The 17639-nt window shown below is 39.8% G+C and overlaps 1 protein-coding gene across 1 annotated transcript in view; it reads right to left on the reverse strand.

Annotated features, from left to right (window-relative positions):
* Positions 1-15729: 15729 nt before the first annotated feature.
* Positions 15730-17639, reverse strand: part of GAP43 (growth associated protein 43) — a 97954-nt gene continuing 96044 nt past the window's right edge. The window contains exon 3 of the mRNA XM_043874473.1: positions 15730-16415. Coding sequence (XP_043730408.1) covers positions 16327-16415 — 89 coding nt within the window. The 3' untranslated portion in view covers positions 15730-16326. The remainder of the gene's footprint in view (positions 16416-17639) is intronic.

A 17639-nucleotide genomic window follows, 5' to 3' on the forward strand; every position in this document is an offset into this window, starting at 1 on the left:
ATTACCTCTGAGTTCTCTATGCTATGGTGACTGGAACCAAGTCTGTCTATACCAAAGCAGTGCTCTTTTCACCATGTCATGCTGACTCATTGGTCACAGAGACAAAATGTGTGAGAAGCAATTTACAGCACGGGAAATATAACAGCATGAACAGTGCACGCACTGTGCACTCTGGGCTCTGGAGAGGCAACTAAATGCCTAGGGATTGTCTGAAAGGCTTTTCTACAGAGGTGACATTTTATCTGGGACTTTTGAAAGATGAGTCAATATTTGCCATGCAAAAATCAATTCAGTCTAAGTAGTAATAAATGGGGCTTAAAGAGGCAAACAGCCAAGTTGTTTATCTAATGTCAAATGTCCCTGCGATCACACAATTCCATCTGTCTTCCTTGCCACCAGCATCCTTCTAAATTCTCAGACTCACAACCAAACTGCCACCTTCAATTTTTCTCTCTTTTTCACCCTTTACATCCCTACTTGTGATAAATTCTTCCCTGTGTTATTTCTCAGGAGTTCACTACATGATCAAATCCCAAAGAAGATGGTTTCCTGGAGGAGAGGAATGTTGCCTGGTGTCATCATGGACTTCCAATCTGCTCGAGTCACTGAAATAGACCTGTCTCCCCATTGTCACCAGAGCTGAAGTCAATGTTGTAGGAGTAGGACAAAGCGACTTTTCTCACCCAAATTCAGCAACTGCCAGTTTAACTCTCTTTGGTGCAGGGAGAATGCTTGTTTCTGAAGGTATAAGCTGAAGCTAGAATGATGGTAAAGGGAGCCTGGCTTATAGTAACGGTGATTCAGCACTGTCCTGCAGATATTTCCCTCTTTCAGCTCCTTACAGAAACACAAGGGAAGATCTTTGTCTTTTAAAAAAGTTCCATTTTCATTTGCTAAATGAGCCAACTCAATATGAGAGAGATGAAAAAAGAATAAGTGTAGAGTATTAATATAGATTTTGAGGACTCTGGATTTATGTTCTTCTCCCTCTCTTAACTATTCAACTGGTCATACCAATCAGAACGCATTCTTTTCTTTTTTCCAGTCATCAGCATTATAAATTTTACCATCAGCAGAAAATCCAGCTACTCTTTCTTTTACTTGTTGATGAATTATAATACAAAGACCAAGCAATTAGAAATGATCTGGAAATTTTGTCAGTGATGCATGATTCAGTTTGCTATTACTTTATATAACTTGAAATTGCTCTCAGGTAAGGGCTTATCCATGGTAAGGAAGGTTTAGCCAACAGGATGCCAAAGTTGTGAAGAGAGGCGCCATTTTGCAAATAGCATTATATTTACTCAAATTTTCTAAGCAACTTCATTTTAAACTGAATATAAAGTAGTTGAAGTAAACCTGGAAAATGGCTTTGAACTGAGAGGTGGTCAGTCCTGGAGTGCTAGGATAGTCACAACCTGGAAGGTAGACAATTTGAAGTTGAGCATGGACATATTATGTTTCCTGATTCCTAAAATGTAGATTTTTAATATGTTAGTTAATATTTCTAAAATGAGATACCTCTTTAAGAAATGTATATACCTAATGTTATGATGTTCCTTTATACATTTATTAACCATACCATATGTATTAGTGTTCCCTAGAAAAACTGAGCCAATAGAACATGTACACAGAGAAAAAAGAGATTTTTATAAGGATTGGCCCACCTAATTATGGAGGCTAAAAAGTCCAAAATCTGCAGAATGGGTTGGCAGACTGGAGAACCAGAAGGGCTAATGTTCCAGTCTGAGTTCAGTCTATCTACTGGAGAATGCTCTCTTACTTGGGGAAGGGTCAATCTTCTTATTTTATTCAGGTCTTCAACTGATTGGGTGAGGTTCAACCACATACTTAAAAGTGATATGCTTTACTCAAAGTCCTGCAATTTAAATTTTAATCTCTTTTTTAAAATTAATTTTTATTGGAGTACAGTTGCCTTCTAATGTGTTAGTTTTGACACTAAAGCACAATGAATCAGCCGCGTATTTACATGTGTCCCTTCCCTTTTGAACGTCCTTCACATTCAGGTCATCACAGTGCGTTAAGTACAGTTCCCTGTGCTACACAGCATGCTCTCAATTCGTATCGACTTTAGAGATAGTATCAACAGTATATATATATCAATCCCAACCTCCCAATTCCTCACCCCGCCACACACACTTCCTGCTTGGTGTTCATATATCTGTTCTCTATTCCTGTGTTTCTATTTCTGCTTTGCAAGTAAGATCATCTATACCATTATTCTAGATTCTACACATAGGAGTTAACATACAATATTTGTTTTTCTCTTTCTGTATGAAACTCTGTAGGTCCATCCACATCTCTACAAATGAACCAATTCTGTTCCTTTTAATGGCTTTTAACTCCTTTTAATGGAGTTATATTCCATATCCCATTGTGTGAAAATAAATAAATAAATACTAATCTCATACTAATATTCATTGGAAGGACTGATGTTGAAGCTGAAACTCCAATACTTTGGACACCTGATATGAAGAGCTGACTCATTTGAAAAGACCCTGATGTTGGGAAAGATTGAAGACGGGAGGAGAAGGGGATGACAGAGGATGAGCTAGTTGGATGGCATCACCGAGTCAATAGACATGAGTTTGAGTAAACTCTGGAAGTTGGTGATGGACAGAGAAGCCTGGTGTGCTGCAGTACATGGGGTTGCAAAGATTCAGACACAACTGAGGAACTGAACTAAATTGAACTGAATCACATCCTAAAACACCCTCATGCAAAACTTAAAATGATGTTTGATCAATTAGCTGGGCACCATAGTCCAGTCAAGTTGACACATAAAATTAACCATCACACCATATTTACCTTCTCCCCTCCTTTCCTTCTCTACCACCATTTTCCCCTGTTCCAGCACCATCATCTCTCAGTGTCCCACTCCCATTCATTTTTGTCTGCAATCCTCACAGTCAGAGTTTACTTTTTATAAGATAAATAAAACCATATTGACTCCTCTGACCTCCTAAGCAGCTTCCTGCTTCTACTTAGGGTGAGGTGCAATCTCCTTATCAAGGCCACCATGATCGTATGACCCCGCCCTTCTACCCTGGCCGTCTCACACCATCCCACGCTCCTCTCTAATCATCACCTCTAGCCAGATTGCTCTGCTTTTCTCTCCTAGAACACAACCAGCTCTTGCCCAGTGTAGGGCTTTGTGTGTGCTATTTCCACTGCCCCATCTTCTCCTCCTCATTTCTTCCCACAGCTTCCTTCTTCTCACTCTTTATTGCCAGTGTTCCTGTTCATTCCCCATCATGTCTCACCTAAAGAGTAACTTTAGCCTCCTCCTGAGAGCCTTCATCTTCACACCATTTTTGGTCTCTGCAGTATTGTCAGTTTTAAAAACCACAAATCTAGGCTCTAAAATATCTCTAATACAAAGTTATTAACCTTCTTTGTTCCACAGAACATTTGGCAGCTGACCAAATATTAGCACTTATTATTCTCTTTCCAGAATGTTGCCTGAAAATAATCAAACAACTTGCATACAATTATAGCACAAATTATTTTGAAACATGTTACTGATTTTTCCAGAAATTTGTGATAGTTATCAATGTGCTTCTTTGCTAATAACAAGATGTAACTGTGGATCACATTACCAAAATTTTGAAGATGTGATTAGCATAAACATTTTAAGGTGTCTGTAACAACTGAAATATGAAATAAAAACACCCAAGTTCTTTTGAGAATAGGGTGACTGGTATTGCTAGTACCACTGTATTTTGTTAGCTGCATTCATAATTGAAATTGTTATGACTCAATGTTTCTCTTCCCCACAAAATGCATGGACTGGAGCCCTGACTCTCAACATTATGATATCCAAGCATGAGGCCTTTAGGAGGCAAAGAGATTTGGATGAGATTGATAGCTTACCGTGAACAATGTCAGATTCGTGATCTCTGAAGTAGAAGATTTAGCTTCGGGACCAAGGACCAGGCTTGATCACTCAAGAGCTTTTGTGTAGCAGAGTTTTATTAAAGTAAGAAAAGGGACAGAGAAAACTTCTGACATAAACATCAGAAGGGGGGCAGAGAGGGCTCCCCTTGATAGTGTTAGCAAGGAAGTTATATAGTTTTTAAAATTAGTTTTGCAATAAATCAAAAGAATGTCTCAAGTTTGTGAAAATTTTAAAAGACTCACTCCCACAATTTACATTTTAGGATAACAGAATTAGCCAGAAGATTTTCAGGAAGGAGAAACTGTCCTCAAGCAGTTCCAGAAAAACATCTATTTCTGCTTGATTGAGTATGCCAAAGCCTTCGACTGTGTGGATCACAATAAACTGTGGAAAATTCTGAAAGAGATGGGAATACCAGACCACCTGACCTCCCTCTTGAGAAACCTGTATGCAGGTCAGGAAGCAACAGTTAGAACTGGGCATGGAACAACAGACTGGTTCCTAATAGGAAAAGGAGTACGTCAAGGCTGTATATTGTCACCCTGCTTATCTAACTTATATGCAGAGTACATCATAAGAAATGCTGGGCTGGAAGAAGCACAAGCTGGAATCAAGATTGCCAGGAGAAATATCAATAAACTCAGATATGCAGATGACACCACCTTTATGGCAGAAAGTGAAGAGGAACTAAAAAGCCTCTTGATGAAAGTGAAAGAGGAGAGTGAAAAGGTTGGCTTAAAGCTCAACATTCAGAAAACTAAGATCATGGCATCTGGTCCCATCACCTCATGGGAAATAGATGGGGAGACAGTGGAAACAGTGTCAGACTTTATTTTTGGGGGCTCCAAAATCACTGCAGATGGTGATTGCAGCCATGAAATTAAAAGACGCTTACTCGTTGGAAGGAAAGTTATGACCAACCTAGATAGCATATTAAAAAGCAGAGACATTACTTTGCCAACAAAGGTCTGTCTAGTCAAGACTACGGTTTTTCCAGTGATCATGTATGGATGTGAGAGTTGGACTGTGAAGAAAGCTGAGCGCCGAAAAATTGATGCTTTTGAACTGTGGTGTTGGAGAAGACTGTTGAGAGTCCCTTGGACTGCAAGGAGATCCAACCAGTCCATCCTAAAGGAGATCAGTCCTGGGTGTTCATTGGAAAGACTGATGCTGAAGCTGAAACTCCAGTACTTTGGCCACCTCATGCGAAGAGTTGACTCATTGGAAAAGACCATGATGCTGGGAGGAATTGGAGGCAGAGGAGGAGGGGATGACAGGAGATGAGATGGCTGGATGGCATCACCGACTTGATGGGCATGAGTTTGAGTCAACTCCAGGAGCTGGTGATGGACAGGGAGGCCTGGTGTGCTGCAATTCATGGGGTCGCAAAGAGTCGGACACGACTGAGCGACTGAACTGAACTGAACTATCTCCACTTCGAGAGCCCCAGATCCTTGGGGACCCCAGACTTCTTATCAACCTGCCTAGGAATTGACTCTCTGAAGGTGATGAGGTGGAGCCCCCATGATGGAATTAGTGCCATTATGAGATGAGAAAGACACCAGAGCTCTTTCTCTGCTGTGTGAGAATAAAGCAAGAAAGTGGCAATCTGTAAGCCAGGAAGAAGGTCTTCATCAAGAGTCAAATCTGGGAGATGAGTGTGAGAGGGAGGCTCACGAGGGGGGAAATACTATTATGTATATTTATGGCTGATTCACACTGTCATACAGCAGAAACCAACACATCATTGTAAAGCAATTATCCTCCTTTAAAATTTTTTAAAATAAATTAATTTTAAAAAGTAATCCAAACTCTTTGATGTTTCTTCCTTCCTAATTCTCAATAAAATATCTTTTTCCCTGGGGAAAAAAAAAAGAATCAAATCTGCTGTCATCTTGATCTTGGACTACCCAGCCTCCAAATCTGTGAGAAATAAGCATCTGTTTTTTAAGCCATTCAGTCTATGTATTTTGTTTCAGCAGCCCAAGGAGAAAAAGACAGAAGGAAACACTATATTCCACATAACAGTCAGTAAAAATAAAGATGTATTTTATTTCTCATCTAAGTTCACAAGCCCCTTGAATTCAATTCCAGATGGATTCTAGTAGTTGAGTCCCTATATACCAATTGTTTTTACAATAAACTCAAAACTCCTTAGTTCATTTTTTAAGTGATTTACAAATATCTCCAGAACTTTTTTCCAGCCTCTTCTATCCACAAAACCATATATCCTCTTGTAATCTAGTCCCCAGACATACAGACCTCATGCCATGTCCAATTCTATCAAATTGTTTTGTGTCTTTAAGTCTAAGGGTGGTCTCTCTGACTGAAGTATCTTTCTTCTACTTCACCCAACAGGCTTCTTTATCACTTAAGTATTTCTGACTTTGTCCTCTCCTCCAGGAAGCCTTTATTATTCTCTGCATGGTTTAGGTATGCCTCTACCTGGTTCTCACAAAACTGTTTATTCCTCTATAGCAGCCTTCATAACCCTTCACTTCCCTTGTTTCATGCCATTATCATTTAATGCGTGGATTGTGTCTTATTTCTTGTGCTATTTCCCGTGGCTAGGGAAGTGCAAGGGTTTGATATATTTCTGTAGAATCAACTGATGTCCTGAAACTGTAGTAGCTTCTAGGCTCCAGTGGAGTGGTCAGAAAACAGAGATTGAGTATGTATAAACAGGAGAAGTGGTCCTGATAATGGTTTTAAAGTAGCAGATGAGGATATGAACTTAATAATACACAGCATGATGTAGAAGAAAAGGCTAGCAACCAGGAGAGAAAAAAACAACACGACTTTGCCTGTTCAGGAAAACAAATCCCTTTCCCGAGTAGGCCTGGGGAGGGGCGCGGTGGCTAATCATCCCTATTTTAAGTGATACCTTGGTTAAATGAGTTCTTCCTACATCTTAATTCCTTCGGGAAAAAATTCCAGGATAGTTACTAGTGACAATTGACTTTGTTGTAGCTGGTACGGTGAGGCTCCAGTGCTTTTGTTTTTATTTACAATTCCAAAAATTTCTTATCTTACTTTCTATACCTTATCAAATTATATATATATGATATGAATTTTAGCAAACTCCAGGAAATAGTGGATGGCAGAGGAAACTGGTGTGCTACAGTCCATGGGGTCACAAAGAGTTGTACACAAATTAGCAACTGAACAACAACAACAAATATATATATACACACATACCATACACATATTAAACATGTCTATATACATATACACATGCATATATACTCATATATACATATATGTGGTGTATTATGTGTATATATACAGTATGTGTATACTTATGTGTATATATGCAGTGTGCTATTGTTGTTCAGTATCTAAGTCATGTCTGACTCTTTGTGGCCCCACGGACTGTAACCCATCAGGCTCCTCTGTACATGGAATTCTCCAGGCAAGAATACTGGAGTGGGTTGTCTTTCCTTTCTCCAGGGATCTTCCTGATCCAGAGATTGAACTCAGGTCTCCTGCATTGCAGGCAGATTCTTTACCACTCAGTCACCAGGGAAGCCCATATATATAGTATATATATATATGTGTGTGTGTATGTATAGTATTTGCTACTCTAGGCAAAAAATATTATACTAATTTTTATATCATTAAATACCACTCATTGTAGCATAACAGTAACATACCCAGAGTAAATATTTAAAAATATTTGCTCAACATAGTTTGCTAATAGGAAAGGATTTGTGTTCATTAAGATGTATAATTACTTTCATACCATATGCTATTCTGATGCAGAATAAGTTTCAATTTTTGAAGGTGATACCTATGGTTTAAAAAGTATATCACATCCAATACCCCATTCTTCTAAACACACAATATGCTTTATGCCTTTTGCTCAGAGCTTAGGGATTGGGAAAGTGTCATTGGTATCCCTGAAATTCGCTTTCAACCCTAGCTATATATTATAATGTTTTCCTCCTCAGTAGACGTAATGACATCCTCTCTTAGTATTTTCAGGGGCTTTCCCCCATGGCTCAGTGGTAAATAATCCACCTTCAATGCAAGGAAAATCCCGTGGACAGATGAGTCTGGCAGGCTACATGGAGTAGCCCATAGAGTTGCAAAAATTTGGACACGATTGAGCATGCACACAGGCATTAAATCTTGAAAACATCAAATGAACACTTTGAGGGGAAGAATGAGGATGCACTATGTACCCTGGACAGCAAATCACCATGCTTATGCCACAGATAGTGTGAAAATGTCCAGGGATCAAGAAACGATGAACACCTGGGTGGGAAGTTACTGGGGCTCGGGCAAGTATGGAGGGACTGATATATCAGGAAGCTTTTAAATTGTACATGGCAGAAGTACCATTCAAACTAGCTTAACCAAAAAAAAAAAAAAAATGGTATTAACACCTATAACTGAAAAGTCCAAGAATAGTACTTGCTTCAGTCATTGTTAGAACTAGGCAACCAAACAATGTTACCAGGACTCTGTCTCTTTCCATTTTGGGGGCAGGCTCTTTCCATGTGGTGAGAAAACAGTCATCATTTGTGAAATGCATTCACTTGTCTAGAAATCCTACCAAGAAAAAGAGCTTTTGGCAGAAAATCCCATGGGAGAACTGGCTTAAGTTACATGCCTGTGATTAAACCAGTCCCTGTGCCCAGGAGATGTATGATCTGATTGGCCAGGCCTGGTGCTTGTATTTTTCTACATTGAGGAGGAAAGGACAAGGTTCAGAGTCAGCTCCATTAAACTAAACTGCATAGATTCAACAGAAAAAAGAGGCAGTCTATTGCCAGAGGGGTGGAAAGGATGCCGGTGAGCAAGAACAAAAGAGGTCCTCGGCTAAGTAAAGTTATGAGACAGTGGTTCATGGATAACTCTATTGTTTTATAAGTGAGAAGGTGAAAAGCTATGTGCCAAATTTAGGTAAAACACTTAAAGTAAATTTTTCTAATTAAAAAAAATTTTTAAATTGGAATATAATTGCTTTACAATATTGTGTTAGTTTTTCCTATAAAACATGAATCAGCTACATGTATACATATATTCCCTCTCTCGGTCCTCCCTCCCTTCCATCCCACTCTCCATCCACAGAGCACCAAGCTAGCTCCCTGTGCTATGCAGCAGCTTCACGCTAGTATTTTACACGTGGTAGAGTATATATGTCAATGCTACTCTAGATTACAGTTTTGAGAGAAGCGCATTCATTTCCATTTATTGAGATTCTGTTAAACAACCAGCAGTGTCTTGAGAGCTAGACACAGAAACAAAACAGAGTAAGTTCGTAACTTTGGGAAGTTTATTGTCTAGTGACTGAAAATAAGTAAATAAAGCAATTGAACAAAGGATATAGCATTTTAACTGAGATAACACTTATCTCTGCTTAAAATATTTTCACAGGAAACAGTGATAGAAATCATTGAGCAACCTGCTCATGGGAGGCTCTGATGAGAAGGTACTATTTCAGGGAAGACTTGAAAGAGCCACGTGAATATCTCAGGCAGAGCCTTTCAAGCAGAGGGAACAGAGAGGGCAGAAGTGGCAACATCAGGAATGGTGTAAGCATGCACAATGAGGTGGCCCCTGTGGCTGGAGTTTCTCAGCCGCTGCTGAGTACCTGAATCAAGACTTCTGAGAGTTATGTGGCCCCTGCTACCCCAAGTTCATCATTGGGTCTGGTATGTGAGAGTGCTAGGTTCTCAGGGAAATACTCCTCCCTCTTCTTGGACAAGAGGCCTGAGTTGCAACTTGGAGCTCCCAAGAGAAGCTTCCAAAACTGAAGGAAGGGGAAATGAGGTAGAGAGTGACTGGTGAGAATCAAAGCCCTTTTATTCATTTATTCATTCATCCATTCATTCATTTTTGAAGTATGGCTTGCAGTATCTGCCTGCTAGTTTCATATACTTATGTAACTAGAATATAAGACTAAGCTGGACAAAAATCCCGTAGCTAAGCAGTCTGCAGTCTGGCAGGAGTTATTTAGGCAGACAGGCGGGGCTATGTCAGGGAGAGGAAGGCAGGATTCCTAGGTCTAGGTGTGCAAGGGCAGCACTGCAGAGTCACTGTCAGGGTTGGTGACCCCAGTACAGAGGTGAAGTTGCCTCCCTTCCTGGGTGGAGTGATGCTGGGAGGCTTCCCAACCCTTGGCACTGTAAAAACTGGGGCCCATGGGCTGCTTTCCTCACCTGCTGCTCCTCAGCCCCTCCTTGCTTAATGAACACTTCTAGGTTTCCAGGCTTTGTCCTCACTCTACTTAATAAACATTAGCTAAAGAGATGCACAACACGAGTGTTGTGAATTCAGTTTTATTTGGGGCAAAATGAGAACTGCAGTCTGGGAGACACTGCCTCAGATAGCTCTGAGGAATGGTCCCAAAGTGGCAGTGGGGGAAGGTCAGTATATAAGACTTTGATGAAGGGGGAGTTCAGTGCAATCAAGCACTTATTTTACAAAAGGTTTTCTGCTAGTCAGGAGGAATGGATGTCACCATGAAGGGATTTAGTGCTTTTCTAGATATGAGGAGATTCAAGGATTGGGATCATGAAATCAGTTCTTGAAAATGTCTAGCTATCTAAAGACCTGTTCCACCCGTATCCCCAAAGCACAGAGTGCCCCACTCTCCACCTTGAATTCCCTTCAGGGAGTGTCGAAGGTCAGTAGCTACAACAGCACAGGCAGATGGCAAAGGTCCTTGTTGTTGTTCAGTTGCTGGCAAGTGCTCTTGGCAAGTGCCAATTGTAGTTGACATAAAGGAAGAGGAGGAAAGGCCATGAAGGCAGAAAAACAGAAAAAGGCACAAAACTCTTGCTTTTGTTTCTACTCTGCATCTTTCTTTCCCTAATATAATGGGAAGAGGAAATTTTAAAAAGCATAATTCTTTACTCCAGGCTTTAAAATAAAAATTCTGAGAGAGAGATATAAATTTGTTTTTACTCCAATGCATGAAATGAAATATCTATCACCTTCTTATCTAGAGTTTAAAAATAAATTTGTACCCATTGTGTACAATCAGTGAGCCCTTCATGAACATGAGTTTTGAAGTGACTGAATCTTGCTTTAGAATCGTGCTCTCCCTGGCACCGGGATCGATACAGCTGGAAAGGGCGGTGAAAGCCCAACAGGTATCACACATTGGTGGTTTGGTTTGGCAGCCCAGAGTTACTACTCTTGTTTACTTTTTGATTTTTTTTTTCAGAATGTTTAGGTAGGTTATGAATTCTTTAGTTCATCCCAGCCCTGATCAGCTTGGAACCACTCCATCGTGTCTATATCTCTCAAGGAAACTCCTGGGAATATTAGACATTTAATTCCCAGGTCCTCAGGGGCCAACCCACTCTCAAGCCTTACAGTCCCTGGGTATCACTGAGACCTCACATAATCACAGCTGCCCAACTGTCATTAGAAAGTGTTCATCTAGAGAACACATTCTAGCATTCCCTTTGGGAGAGGCAGGGCCAGGGATAGGGTGAGGTGCATCCAAAAATCAGTGAAAAGATAAATAATACTTAATGCATGGGTTTCCCCAATGGCTCAGTGGTAAAGAATCCTCGGCAATGCAGGAGACACAGGAATCACATTTTCCATCCCTGGTTCGGGAAGATCCCCTGGAAGAAGAAATGGCAACCCAATCCAGTATTCTTGCCTGAAGAATCCCATGGACAGAGGAGCCTGGTGGGCTACATACGGTCCACAGGGTTGCAAAGAGTTGAACACAACTGAGCACACATATGCATTTAATGCGATATTTTAAAAATCAAAATTGATGTTAAAATGTCTATGATAAACAGATATTAAAATTTCAATAAAAAGTTCTGTTTGCTTTTGCTGCTTGTATGTTTTATGACCCTGTGTTATTGCACACTGGGGCCAGCCCTTCCTCATCAGCCCTCAGCTCCCTGGACTGGTATTGTGCCCCTTGTCCACTAGCAGGTGGGTTTGAGGGCTGATTGTGCGCCAACTGTAGGGGCAACTTGGAACTTTCTATAATATATATGTATAGTTATGTGTTTTATTATAGAGATTTTATTAACATTCCCATTTGGTTCAAACTACAGAATACAGACTGATATTTTAATGAGTATATACAGAAATGCACATTTTTCATTTTAGCTCAGGCTTCACTAATGCACAGGGAAACAGCAATGGGAACTGTGGACTTTAAGGTTCTCTCTCATTTAGCAGTCTGAATGAAAGCATCTGTGGTGTGGAAAACAGTTTACAAAATAATATGTACAGCATGAGCCTATTTCAGCCTTAAATATATGTCTATGCAAACATATGAATATAGCTTAATAGATAAGTGAAGACTATGTGGGAAGGGAGGAAGGCAGATAAGCAGGCAGACAGGCTATGTGAAGCTGTATCTCTAAATGTTAACGTGCTCAATTCTGGGTGGTAAACTGTAGATTATTTTTGCCTTCTTTTTTATTTATATTTTTTACTTTTCTACATTGAAAGCGTATTATTTGAGAAATTAAGCAATAAAATTATTTTAAGGTTCTTATGACAATCCCATGTGCTTTCATTGCCATGTTAGCTGGCAATAATTTTCTTCGTATGGAGCCATCTCACTTCATCAAAAATATATTTAGTAAGGTACTGTCTGTGACACTAAATATGCTATAATTACCAACAAGGACGCATACTGTTTAAAAAAAAAATCAGGTAACCAATCTGTTAGAAAATATACACTCAAAATGTCCTTGCCAATTTAATAAGATTCCCCAAAAACTCTTAATGACTCATCAAATCTTGCCCTCTTTCCCTATGACTGGGAATTTCTTTCTAGGAAGGAAGAATAAAAGTGCAATTATATACAAGTCAATATGTGACTGAAAAAGGTGGTCAGCGTGGATGCAGGCTTTTCCTGCATGATAGGCAGGATGAGTTTTAATCCCCTAGGGGAAAAAAGTAATTTTTTTTAAAATATAGAAAGCCCACATTTTTAATGTTCATTAGCTAGCATTTAGCTAGAAGGGTCACCTATCATTAAATTATTTTTATAGGCAGCTTAGCAGAAGCTGTGTTTCCATGACAACAGACAACTTATGGAAGGTCAAAAAAACGTTAATGGAATTTGTGATGATCTTAACAATGCTCTGTGGAAATCATTCATTAATCTGATTTTCCTATTGCTCAGGATTCCATGCCAATTGCAGAACCAGCTTTCCTGGGTCTGGCTCATGTTGGAAATAATGTATTTTTGAGAGCTCCAGCGTGCCTTTCCCTAGGGAGTTGAGACAGAGAGTTTAGAAATCCTCCCTTTCTCTTATGAGCTGAATATGGGAAGAGACTACTATTAAAAGAAAACAAAACAACCTCCCCTCCCCCCTACCAAAACAAACCAAAAAAGCCCTTAGATCACCTCAAGGTAACTATGAAATGTGTAGGTTTGGTCAGAACTGCAGATGCAAGGTTTATCCTCATTCTTTTCTGGAATCCACATCAGAAGGCTTGATGAATTAAATGTTATATGAGAAAAAGAGGAATCAGGCTGCTTTTTAGATTTTTTAACTAAACCACTGGGTGGATGATGGTGGAAAAGATTGAAAGATGAGGAAATTGTGAGCTGGGTGAGGGGAATAAAAGGTTCTATTTTAGAAACCTCTTCATCTTCAAAGAGATCAAATGTATTACGTCATGCTGGAACATTTTAGACTTAAATAATATAGCTCTGTCAGAAGAATTTATTTCATGCAGACATGACATGGTTTTGCTATCAATCTGGCCTGGTGCCCAGAATATGATCTTATTACCACCTGAAAGATTCACTTGTCAATACTGAGGCCTTTTTAACTTGTCCTCAACCTAGCTTTTATTTTTTAAGCAGTAATCCAGATTTAGATGTTTTAGGATCATCAAATTCTGAACAGAATTTAGAATCTATTTGTCTTTGCATGTTGAACAGTCTGTGTTTCCCAGTATCAGCTGATTTTGTGTGTGCTGTGTACATATTTGAGTCACATTGTTTTGTGCCAGTGTTTCCTTGGCATGTCTTTCAGGATCATTACAAGCCTCTCTGATGTGTCTTCCCCTATTCTAAAATTTCTGTTAAGGAAGGGGACAGATTTTAAAAACCTATTAAAAATAAGTAAAAACAAAATTCCAACTCAGACACAACTAGTAATACCGCTGAACAGTGAATGTTAATATAGACTTAAAAGGTCACATGCTATTGTTTTCAGTATAACTATAGATTCAGTGAATGAAGTTTAGAATTATACTTTGAAGAAGGTGGATTGTGCCAGGTCAGAGGAATGCTGCTTTGAAGTATAGATTTGGGAAGGAAATTAAAGCATATATCCTATCAAAAAAACTTTGGGGTAAAACAATTCCCAAAGTAATATCCTGCCAGTATGGCTCCAACTCACGGAAGACCTTTTTTAAAACCTTTTCTCACATTTGATGAGACCATAATCAGATCAAGATTTAATTCAAGATACTTGCAAAGTCCTCTGTGGAAATCACACAAACTCAGAATAAATTAAAAACTCTTAAATTATTTTAATATGTTATTGATGCTTCCCTTTTGATCTTTTTATGCTTTTTTTTTTTTTTAATCTCTTGGCATCTGAGATCTTAGTTCCCCAGCCAGGGATTGAACCCATGGCCCTGCAGTGGAAGCTCAGAGCTGAACCACTGGACCACCAGGGAAGTCGCTGTGCTTTTTCTTACAGACCTTTTTCCTTGTGCTTCTTCCACTTACTGTCAGTGATGAGGAAAGACCCCTTGATCCAGTAAGGACTCATCCTTCACATGACATCAGCTTTCTTCAGAGCATTAACTGGGCACTAGCTCCACACAAAGCTGAGAAGAACTACCAAGCTGTAGGTTGTATCTCCTAAGATCACTTATTTCCATGATCTTCATTAATTTTAAGGCTTTGACACAATTTTCTCTTCCTTGCTGGGAAATTCTATGTTCAGATGAATGTAGGAAGCTGAAGGGAGTCCACTGGCATTGTTTGTCTATACGAATCAGGGTCAGGGCAAAGTATGACATGTTAAGAACTTGTATCAGAATTGACTTAGGGAAATTAGAGGGAAAAAGAACAGCATCAGATGCTTCAAGGTTTAGGGAGGTTGCTTTGTTTCTGAAGGGAACTGTTTACTTCCTAGCAGAGGATATTAAAAAACAGAAACTGGAAGGATATTGGAAAAAGGTGGATGTGCTAAATGTACCTTCTCTTTGTATACTATCACCACCGGCAGGAACAATGATTATGACTAATCAAGAGTCTATCAGTTGCATTGTGTAGGGATGAGTCTAACAGAAGTTAATAAATTGAAAAAATAATCAAATAGACAGGTCAATACTTGGGTTAAAAATAAATTATCTAAACAAAAGCCTGGGGGTTTCTAAGAGTTATTCAGGAAGGAGGCCGTCATTTATAAAATGAGGAGATATAAAATTATCTAAACCAAAGCCTGGGGGTTTCTAAGAATTTTGCAGGAAGGAGGCCGTCATTTATAAAATGGGACAGATTCTTCCCTCACAGCCCTGAGAAGGACTCAACCTTGCCAACAACACCTTGATTTTGGACTTCAAGCCTCTAGAACTGTTAGAAAATAAATGTCGGTCCTTGTTTAAGCCACTCAGTCTGTGGTACTTTGTTACAGCAGTCCTACAAAAATAACATGGTGCCCAATAGGCTCATTAAGGACCTACGCCATTTGTTTTGACTGAAGTCTTATGGCTTCATCCATCTTTTCTTTGTCAGGGTTGTTGGTATCAGACTGGGAGGCCAGAAAAAAAAGATAAAATGTAAGAACCTCAGTGTGTCAACCCAACTCATAAGAAGGTGGTAGAGAAACACAGAGCCATTGGAGTTTGATTACTCTCATGGTTTATTAATATTCAGATTGAAAAAGGAGCCGTAGAGCCGCAAGTTACGCTAATTGGCACATTTGCTTTATTTATTTATTTTCAAAACAAACTGGGTTTTTTGAATTTTTTTTCCTTTTTGTTCATTCCATCACATTGAAAAGGAGGAAAAGAAAAATGGTTTTGAATTCACTTGATATTTTGGACTCCTCAGATGAATGGAACATTGCACACACACTTGGAACAGAGAGAAATAGAGAGGAAAGTGGACTCCCACAGGGCCACACGCACCAGATCAAAAAACTTGGATACAGTGCAAGAATTTCCCAAATGATTGGATCATCATTACCAAAAACTCGCCATAACAACACCAAGAAACAAAAATGTTTAAGCCACACTGTTTGACTTGGGATCGTTCCTGCTTTTTTTTTTTTTAATGTTTGCCACACAGAGAGAAAGAGGGCTAGTGGGTGGGAGAGGACAGACTCACAGATGTGAGCAGGACAGGAAGGGAAACTTCAGAGTGGAGTTAAGAAGAGGGTGGGGAGAGACAGGGTTCAGGAGAGGGGAGAGTGGGGACGTGGAAAGCCATTTCTTAAAGTTCAGGCATGTTCTTGGTCCGCCTCATGTTCTTCTCCTTTACCCTCATCCTGCCGGGCACTTTCCTTAGGTTTGGTTTCATCTACAGCTTCTGAGGAAGAAAACAGAGAGGTGGAGGGTGAGAGAAGGAGAGTTAGTATTTTGTCTCATATGCTCAGATGACAGTGCGATGGATTTCTTCTTTTCGTACTGTTTCATAAAAGATTTCAGATATAAAGAGACCATTGCTATCTCAGTAATGTAATTTCCAGGTTCAGAAGAGGTTACCCCCAAGAAGTTGCTCAGTGATGCATAGGAAAGAGCTGAGGAATCAAACCATGATATTGTGGGCAAGGAGTCCACTAAACAGAAATTACCATGGTCTGTAATCTCTCAGCCATACAGTCAATGTGTCCACACATAGAGGGTCCACAACGACCTTGTATTTCTTTTCCTTTTTGCTGCATGGCTTGTAGGATCTTAGTTCCCCAGTCAGGGATCGAACCTGTGCTCCCTGCATTGAAAGCATGGAGTCTCAACCACTGGACTACCAGAGAAGTCCTTGACCTTGTATTTCTTTTGTATCAATGTCAGACTTATCAGATACTATTTGGATCATTCAACATGCATTTCAAACCTCTCACTCCTTATTTCTAAAATTATAAAGGTTGGAAAGTACAATACTCGTCTTTGTACATTCCCCTTGGAGGTAGGGATGTTCATGTCTCACAGTGATGGTCACTTAGAGACAGGGTTCCCTCGGAGGACTCTAGAAGAGGTGTTTGCCCTTTGTTTTCTCCTATTCCTGATGACTGTGACATCAAACAATACCTGGTAGTATAGCAGCCAGCCTGAGACCATGAAGACAAAAACTATACACTAAGGATATGTGTGCTGAGTCGTGTCCGACTCTTTGTGACCCCGTGGACTCTAGCCTGCCAGACTCCTCTGCCCATGGGGTTTTCTAGGCAGGAACACTGGAGTGGGTTGCCATTTCCTTCTCCTGGGGATCTTCCTGATGCAGGGATCGAGCCCACGTAACCTGAATCAGCAGCGATTCTGTGCCACTGCACCACCTGGAAACACTACACGCACAAGTGTGATGAAGCAGAAAAGCAGAAAAAAACCTACTTGTGATCGACCATAGTACTTCTGGGACACTTTTCCTTAGACTTGTTCTTATTCATGTGAGACAAGTAACTAACCTCTTTAAGCCACTGTAGTAGTTTTTAGTTTTTTGCAGTCAAAAACATTCCAGATGACTATACTTATCCATAAAGCAAGAGTGTTTTGCTAAATAAGAAATACTTTGTGCCTTTATAAGGGATCATTTTTT

The sequence above is a fragment of the Cervus elaphus genome, chromosome 19, assembly GCF_910594005.1.
Source record: "Cervus elaphus chromosome 19, mCerEla1.1, whole genome shotgun sequence".
Classification (NCBI taxonomy): domain Eukaryota; kingdom Metazoa; phylum Chordata; class Mammalia; order Artiodactyla; family Cervidae; genus Cervus; species Cervus elaphus.